We start from the raw sequence: 9,697 nt of genomic DNA, 5'->3' as shown, positions 1-9,697 counted from the left end.
TTTAAGAATAGGTTGCATCTTTTATTACCCCTGTTGTAAGGTGTGCTGGATGCAAGAATTTGCCATGTTATTGAATATTCAACATTATTGTCTTTGAGGTTCCAAATGTGTTTGCTGAGTTCTGTAGAAATCCGCAAAGTCTGGTTTCTAAAGGAGGTGTTGTGATTATTCCATCTTGTTTTGAATGCTCCTTCGGTTAATCCTACGTACGTGTCGGATGTGTTAATGTCCTTGCGTGTTACCTTTGCTTGGTAAACGACTGATGTTTGTAAGCACCCTCCGTTGAGAGGGCAATCAGGTTTCTTGCGACAGTTACATTCCTTATTGGTTTCAGAGTCGTTTAGTCCGGCAGTCCTTTTGCAATTGCTTTGTTGTGGTTTGAAATGATTTGTTGCAAGTTATTCATACAGCTGTAGCTCAATTTAATGTTGTTCTTGTTGAATATTTTTTTAGGGTGTTGCCTTTGGGGAAGTGTTTGTCGATCAGAGTGAGGAACTTTTGGCCGATATTGGTTGAAACAGTTCTGTAGAGATGAAGTAGTCTTGTGATTTTTCCCACACCTACATATTGCGCTCTACCACGGTATCGAGCACTCTTTTCTGGATAATCCAATCAAGACATATATATATATATATATATATATATATATATATATATATATATATATGTAGGTGTGGGAAAAAACACAAGACTACTTCATCTCTACAGAACTGTTTCATGAGGGGTTCCCTCAATCGTCAGGAGATTTTTCCCACACCTACATATTGCGCTCTACCACGGTATCGAGCACTATTATCTGGATAATCAAATCATATATATATATGTATATATTTATATATATATATATATATATATATATATATATATATATCCATCCATCCATTTTCTACCGCTTATTCCCTCTTGGGGTCGCGGGGGGTGCTGGCGCCTATCTCAGCTACAATCGGGCGGAAGGCGGGGTACACCCTGGACAAGTCTCTAACCACATTGCAGGGCCAACACAGATAGACAGACAACATTCACACTCACATTCACACACTAGGGCCAATTTAGTGTTGCCAATCAACCTATCCCCAGGTGCGTGTCTTTGGAAGTGGGAGGAAGCCGGAGTACCCGGAGGGAACCCACGCATTCATGGGGAGAACATGCAAACTCCACACAGAAAGATCCCGAGCCTGGATTTGAACCCAGGACTGCTATATATATATATATATATATATATATATATATATATATATATATATATATATATATATATATATATATATATATATATATATATATATATATATATATATATATAAATACATTAGGGCTATATAAGTAAACATTGATTGATTGATTGATATATATATATATATATATATATATATATATATATATATATATATATATATATATATATATATATATATATATATATATATATATTGCATTCTATTTTAGTTGCTTTGAGTTTACAACCCCCTGGGGCTGTTTTGTACTGTTTTTGTACTTATATTGTATAATATTTTTCAACTGTTTGTAAAGGTTGCAATTTAGAAATAAAGGTTTATAAAACAAATAATAAATAAAGAAAAAAAATGTTGGCGCTCCAAAAAGTTGATGAGGCCGGAAGTCCCGCCCCCACCACCATATTTGTTCTACGGCAGCCGAGAAAAAACAACCTCACCTACAGAAAACCAAAAACTAAAAACGCAAAAAAAACAACCTTAACTGCTATTTTTAATCGATTATATTCGACTACACTACATTCAACTACACTATATTTCGTTGGGCGGCGAGGTTGTTTCTGCGTCATTGCTCGAGAAGAAGTTAGACGGCTCATCTCCATGGCAACCAGAACTCTTGTTAGCGTTGTGCTTTTGTAAATTAGCACGGCGTGGCTAGCTGGTCGTCATGTTCCTGTACAGTTCGCTCGTTTCGGTTCGTTCAAATTCATCCAAGTTGGATAAGCAGTCATAATTTAGAAGAAAGTTTGTGTGAAGCCTAAAAACATTGCTAGCTTGTGCGCGGTGATGTCAGACTGGTGCAACACCGACACAGGAGAGGCGGTCTACAGGTCTCTGGATGCTATCAAAAACCTGCAGATTAAGTAAGTATTCATGCTCACAATATTTTTATTTTGAAAGCATTTTGTCTGCTAGCAGCAGTAACAATGTGTTTATTATTGTGGAATTCTCTTTACAAAGAGATAAATAAAACCCTGCGATGAAGTGGCGACTTGTCTAGGGTGTACACCGCCTTCCGCCCGATTGTAGCTGAGATAGGCGCCAGTGCCCCCCGCGACCCCAAAGGGAATAAGTGGTTGAAATTGATGGATGGGTGAGATAAAAAACTGTATAAATATATTCCAATTGAAAAAAATATATAAAGATAGAGCAATAAGATCATATGGACAGCCATTAGTGTTTACATTTTGCTTTTTATTTATTATTTACTCGTTTTTTGTCTGCTTTTGTATTTGCTCTGTATCATTCCGTGAGGTGTACATTATTATTATTATTTTCTCTGTTTGGTTCATACTTTATGAAGTTTTGCACTTGTTGTGTTTTTCTTTTTTCTTTTTCTTTTTTATTGTTTCATTACATTTGGATGTATGTGTTGGTTTAAATCAGGGGTCACCAACGTGGGGCCCACGGGCACCAGGTAGCCCATAAGGACCAGATGAGTCGCCCGCTGGCCTCTTCTAAAAATAGCTCAAATAGCAGCACTTACTAGTGAGCTGCCTCTATTTTTTAAATTGTATTTATTTACCAGCAAGCTGGTCTCGCTTTGCTTGACATTTTTAATTCTAAGAGAGACAAAACTCAAATAGAATTTGAAAATCCCCAAAAATATTTTAAAGACTTGGTCTTCACTTGTTTAAATAAATTCATTTATTTTTTTACTTTGCTTCTTATAACTTTCAGAAAGACAATTTTAGAGAAAAAATACAACCTTAAAAATGATTTTAGGATTTTTAAACACATATACCTTTTTACCTTTTAAATTCTTTCCTCTTTTTTCCTGAGAATTTAAATCAATGTTCAAGTAATTTATTTATTTTTTTATTGTAAAGAATAATAAATACATTTTAATTTATTTCTTCATTTTAGCTTCTGTTTTTTCGACGAAGAATACTTGTGAAATATTTCTTCAAACTTATGATTAAAATTAAAAAACATACATTCTGGCAAATCTAGAAAATCTGTAGAATCAAATTTATATCTTATTTCAAATTCTTTTGAATTTAAAAAAAAAAATGTTCTGTAAAATCTAAAAGAAATAATGATTTGTCTTTGTTAGAAATATAGCTTGGTCCAATTTTTTATATATTCTAATAAAATGCAGATTGGATTTTAACCCATTTAAAACATGTCATCAAAATTCTAAAATTAATCTTAATCAGGAAAAATTACTAATGATATGCCATAAATTATTTTTTTTATTTTTTTCCAAAAGATTCAAATTACAGTAGCTAGTATTTCTCTTAATTTTTTTCGGTTGAATTTAGAATTTTAAAGAGTCGAATTTTAAGATAAAATGTTTCAAAATAAAATGTTAATTTTTTTCGTGTTTTCTCCTCTTTTAAACCGTACAATTAAGTGTTTTTTCATAATTTCTTCTCTACAAAAAACCTTCCGTAAAAGGAAAAAAAATGTATGACGGAATGTCAGACAGAAATACCCACTTATATATATATATATATATATATATATATATATATATATATATATATATATATAAGTATATATATATATATATATATAAAAATCTATATATATTTATTAAAGGTAAATTGAGCAAATTGGCTATTTCTGGCAATTTATTTAAGTGTGTATCAAACTGGTAGCCCTTCGCATTAATCAGTACCCAAGAAGTAGCTTTTGATTTCAAAAAGGTTGGTGACCCCTGGTTTAAATGATATTCATGAAGTAAGATAATCTATTATGTCAAAGGGGGTTGGAAACTATAAGATTTTTCTTCATCCTGCTCCTTCTCATGCATTGTTGTGTGAATTTAAATTGTAAAATTGAGGTATAATTGTGTATCGTTCAAAATGCACATCAATTAAGGAGATAAATAAAAAAAATGAATGAAATGAATGAAATACCATGAATTGATTAACGTGGACCCCGACTTAAACAAGTTGAAAAACTTATTGGGGTGTTACCATTTAGTGGTCAATTGTACGGAATATGTACTGTACTGTGCAATCTACTAATAAAAGTTTCAATCAATCAATCAATTTTCACTGAGAGTTGCAGAAATTAAATTAGCTCACATTCCTATAGTCAAATCTTGTGTGCTCGTACAACACTTAAAACCTTTAGTATATCAGAATGTGTAATGAAATTATGGAACGGATTAACCAAATAAATCAAACAGAGCACCAATATGATTCAGTTTAAGATCCGGTTCGAACTACAATGGATTAGATTTATATCACGCTTTTCTATTGTTGGATACTCAAAGCGCTCACAGTGAAGTGGGAACCCATCATTCATTCACACCTGGTGGTGGTAAGCTACATCTGTAGCCACAGCTGCCCTGGGGTAGACTGACGGAAGCGTGGCTGCCAGTTTGCGCCTACGGCCCCTCCGACCACCACCAATCATTCATTCATCATTCATTCACCAGTGTGAGCGGCACCGGGGGCAAGGGTGAAGTGTCCTGCCCAAGGACACAACGGCAGCTATTTGTATGTCAATAGGTGGGAAGCGAACCTGCAACCTTCAGGTTTCTAGCACGGCTGCTCTACCCACTACGCCATGCCGCCCCGTTCACAAAGTACACAGAACAAGAATTATGAGGAACATCTTGAACTCTTTATTTTTATTGAGACAAAGATTATGTATGTAATTAATATTTGCATGCTTACTATCCATCCATCCCTCTTTTTCTGCTTATCCGTGGTCGGGTCGCGGGGGCAACAGCTTAAGCAGGGAAGCCCAACCTTTCCTCTCCCCAGCCACTTTGTCCAGCGCCTCCCGGGGGATCCCGAGGCTTTCCCAGGCCAGCCGGGAGACATAGTCTACCCAACGTGTCCTGGGTCTTCCCCGTGGCCTCTTAATGGTCGGACGTTCCCTAAACCCCTCCCTAGGGAGGCGTTCGGGTGGCATCCTGACCAGATGCCTGAACCGCTTCATATCTGGCTCCTCTCGATGTGGAGGAGCAGTGGTTTTACTCTTGAGTTCCTCCCCGATGGCAGAGCTTCTCACCTAGGGCTGCGAATCTTTGGGTGTCCCACGATTCGATTCAATATCGATTCTTGGGGTCATGATTCGATCAAAATCGATTTTTTTTTTCAATTCAACACGATTCTCGATTCAAAAACTATTTTTTTCTTGATTTAAAAGGATTCTCTATTCATTAAATACATAGGATTTCAGCAGGATCTACCCCAGTCTGCTGACAGGCTAGCAGAGTAGTACATTTTTGTAAAAAGCTTTTATAATTGTAAAAGGACAATGTTTTATCAACTGATTGCAATAACGTAAATTTGTTTTAACTATTATCCATCCATCCATTTCCTACCGCTTATTCCCTTTTGAGGTCGCGGGGGGCGCTGGCGCCTATCTCAGCTACAATCGGGCGGAAGGCGGGGTACACCCTGGACAAGTCGCCACCTCATCGCAGGGCCAACACAGATAGACAGACAACATTCACACTCACATTCACACACTAGGGCCAATTTAGTGTTGCCAATCAACCTATCCCCAGGTGCATGTCTTTGGAAGTGGGAGGAAGCCGGAGTACCCGGAGGGAACCCACGCATTCACGGGGAGAACATGCAAACTCCACACAGAAAGATCCCGAGCCTGGATCTGTTTTAACTATTAAACGAACCAAAAATATGACTTATTTTATCTTTGTGAAAACATTGGACACAGTGTTATCAATTTTATGAGATGCGATGCAAGTGTAAGCCACTGTGACACTATTGTTCTTTTTTATTATTTTTATAAATGTCTAATGATAATGTCAATGAGGGATTTTTAATCACTGCTATGCTGAAATTATAACTACTATTGATACTGTTGGTGATAATATTCATTTTTGTTTCACTACTATTGGTTTGTTCTGTGTCGTGTTTGTGTCTCCTCTCAATTGCTTTGTTTTTTGCAGTTCTGAGTGTTGCTGGGTCAGGTTTGGTTCTGGAATTGGATTGCATTGTTATGTTATGTATGGTTGGATTGATAAAAAAAAAATCGATTTTTTAAAAATGAGAATCGATTCTGAATCGCACAACGTGAGAATCGCGATTCAAATTCGAATCGATTTTTTTCCTACACCCCTATTCTCACCCTATCTCTAAGGGAGAGCCCCGCCACCCGGCGAAGGAAACTCGTTTCGGCCGCTTGTACCCGTGATCTTGTCCTTTCGGACATAACCCAAAGCTCATGACCATGAGTGAGGATGGGAATGTAGATCGATCGGTAAATTGAGAGCTTTGCCCTCCGGCTCAGCTCCTTCTTCCCCACAACGGATCGATACAGCGTCCGCATTACTGAAGACGCCGCACCGATCCGCCTGTTGATCTCACGATCCACTCTTCCCTCACTCGTGAACAAGACTCCGAGGCACTTGAACGCCTCCACTTGGCGCAAGGCTTATTACTATGGTATATATTTATATTTAATATTTAATTGTTCACTGTTCTGTTACAGAGAACAATGAAATTGGATACAATTGCTATGGTATGAAAAGAAGTAGGATTAAATAAGCTGTACTTCTTCCTACTCCCTTTCGAACTTGCTGTATGGAAACAACTGGAATTGTGTGATTCATTACATTGTATCGTATGCATGGTCGAAATCAACTGAAACTGAACTGAACTGAGAATGTATTTAAATGCAACATCTGTGTCCATTCATAGGGTGCACTTGGAGAGGGTGACCACCACTGCGGCTCTCTCTCTGCGCCTCCAGCAGGAAGTTCTGACCCAGCAGGATGGAGGAGCCATCGAACTGAAACCCCTCGCCTCTCAGGCCCAGACTGGTAAGGGAAGCGTTGAATGGGAATCTTAAATCATGTCCAAAACTTGACATCTTTCTTTAATGGGACCAGGTGATAACGAGGAGGAAGTAGTTGTTGGCTGGCAGGAGAAACTTTTCAGTCAGGTAAGATTTATATTACAGATCAACAGGGCCGATACCGATTATTAGCAGTCAAGGAAGGCCGATAACTGATATTTGGAACCGATATTTATTCGCAGTAAAAGTTAGCTAAATATGACAAATAAACCGTACAGTCCGGACCATAAGGCACACTGCCGACAAATGGTCTATTTTTGATCTTTTTTCATATACAAGGCGCACTGGGCGCCTTAAAATCATATTATTATAATTTTTTTTCTAAAGAGAAAACACTTCCTTGTGGTCTACATCAGTGTTTTTCAACCACTGTGCCGTGGAACACGTGTGTGCCGTGGGGAAATTATGCTACTTCGCCTAATTGGTCAAAAACATTTTTTTTTATAAATCAATAATTATAATTTGCAAAAAATGTGCCGTTGCTTAGTGTCTGTGCTGTGTTAAACCAGGGATGGGAATTTTCCGCGGATGCGCGGAATTCCGCCAATTTTGGCGCCGCCAGGGTCATTTATATAATATAATGCCAATGTGTGAAGGCACCAGATTGGCTAGCTCTACTATCAGCTGACGACATCAAGCAATGACATTGCCCGTTATAGTGAAGTGAAGTGAATTATATTTATATAGCGCTTTTCTCTAGTGACTCAAAGCGCTTTACATAGTGATACCCAATATCTAAGGTACATTTAAACCAGTGTGGGTGGCACCGGGAGCAGGTGGGTAAAGCGTCTTGCCCAAGGACACAACGGCAGTGACTAGGATGGCGGAAGCGGGAATCGAACCTGCAACCCTCAAGTTGCTGGCACGGCCACTCTACCAACCGAGCTATAGGCGTCTGCACGCGTCGTTTGCCGACAATATCTAGTCCCTGATCCTCAATTGTGAGCGTTTCTGAACTCGCATTCTGTTTATATTGGTTGTGTTTATCGGCAACTAATCTGGAAAGAAAACACAGTAGCTCTCAATTAACACGTTTCTTTATTGACAAAACAGTTTCAGTCATGGTTAAGCTTATTCAAGATAGGAATGCTTCATTAGCGAAAGATATCGATAAGGGCGTGAGAAACAAGTGGAACTGGCTCAATATGTCAATCAAACTGAAGGTGAAGATTAACAACAATATCGTAGAAGTAGACGAACTGTTCAGCGATTTCATTGCAAAGTGCGATGAACCGGGGACGTGCTCAGTGCTTATATTGCAAGGACATTGTGAACTATGGATCTCGGGGAAAGCTGGCACTCTTTGACCACGCGAAATCGGCAAGGCATCTAAGTAAAGTGAGTTTACGGAGAAATAATTTTTCCCTGGGATCTCCCTTCAAGCTGAAGTCAAACATCGTCACAAATTCAGCCTCAAATCAACTATCGAAGCCTCGCACCTCCGACTCGGCTCCTCTCACACCAATCTAGAACAGACGAGTCCATTCAGAGGTACAATACATCAGTGGTCCCCAACCTTTTTGTATCCGCGGACCGGTCAACGCTTAATAATTTGTTCCACGGCCCGGGGGGGGGGGGTGTCCTTTTTTTTCTTTTCTTCTTTGTCATGAAAAAGGGACGTTTTTGTCATGAAAAAGGGATTTTTTTTGTGGTTAGTGCACTATTTGTAAGTGTATATTGTGTTTTTTTATGTTGATTTAATAAAAAAAAATATATATATATTTACATATATTTTTTTTTTTTTTACAAAAAATTATTCTGCGGCCCGGTGGTTGGGGACCACTGCAATACATGATCTTATGTATTTCAAAGTTTTTATATTTTGAATTCTGGTTAATCCATTTGTAGACCTATTTTTGTCTATAATCCAAAAGTGTGCAAGAATTTGATATGTGTGTAAACTTGTATACATAAATTTCATCACATGATACATTTTTATGAAAATATTTGCTAATGAATGTGAAATTTTGGTCAGGAGAATATTGTTAGATTTTGACTCAAAATAGCAGGAAATGCATCCTAAGCTAACATAGATTTCAAAATATTTCTGGGGGGGCATGCCCCCGGACCCCCTTATCAGGCGAGTGCACTATTCTTTTCTTAGTTTATTTCGAACATGACATACATACAACATTATACATCAGGTAATTTCATCATTTCGCAATACACATCATGTCCGAAAAGGAGTAGGAAGAAGCAAAGCTTATTTAATCCTACCCCTTTTCCACTTCAGAGCGCCCACAATATTTACATTCATTCACTGACATTCTTTACAGCAAAATAGCAAAATGACATCTATGAGTGAGTAACACAGCAGTTTTCTAACATGTACTTAATTATTTCAGTCATTATTAACATACTAAGATGAAGAATATCTTATTTTCAATAAGTTTGAAAGTGTTTCTCATAATACTTCTTCTTTGTACTTTGTAAGCACTATTAATTTAAACATCCTCTTAAACTGGGTCATATCAGTACAATGTTTAACTTCTTTACTTAATCCATTCCATAATTTAATTCCACATACTGATATGCTAAAAGTTTTAAGTGTTGTACGGGCATACAAATGGTTTAAGTTAGATTTTCCTCTAAGGTTATATTTCTCCTCTTTAGTTGAGAAGAATTGTTGTACATTCTTTGGTAGCAGGTTATAATTTACTTTGTACATCAATTCAGCT

The 9,697-nt window shown here is 37.5% G+C and overlaps 1 protein-coding gene across 2 annotated transcripts in view; it reads left to right on the top strand.

Annotated features, from left to right (window-relative positions):
* Positions 1-1,652: 1,652 nt before the first annotated feature.
* mks1 (MKS transition zone complex subunit 1) overlaps positions 1,653-9,697 on the top strand; it is a 33,394-nt gene continuing 25,349 nt past the window's right edge. For both annotated transcript variants that reach the window (XM_061899025.1, XM_061899024.1), the window contains exons 1-3: positions 1,653-2,095; positions 6,863-6,984; positions 7,054-7,106. In XM_061899025.1, the coding sequence (XP_061755009.1) occupies positions 2,019-2,095; positions 6,863-6,984; positions 7,054-7,106 (252 nt within the window). In that variant the 5' untranslated portion in view covers positions 1,653-2,018. The remainder of the gene's footprint in view (positions 2,096-6,862; positions 6,985-7,053; positions 7,107-9,697) is intronic.

This window comes from Nerophis ophidion, linkage group LG04 (genome assembly GCF_033978795.1).
Source record: "Nerophis ophidion isolate RoL-2023_Sa linkage group LG04, RoL_Noph_v1.0, whole genome shotgun sequence".
NCBI classification, from domain to species: domain Eukaryota; kingdom Metazoa; phylum Chordata; class Actinopteri; order Syngnathiformes; family Syngnathidae; genus Nerophis; species Nerophis ophidion.
This window is presented reverse-complemented; position numbering and strand designations above follow the sequence as displayed.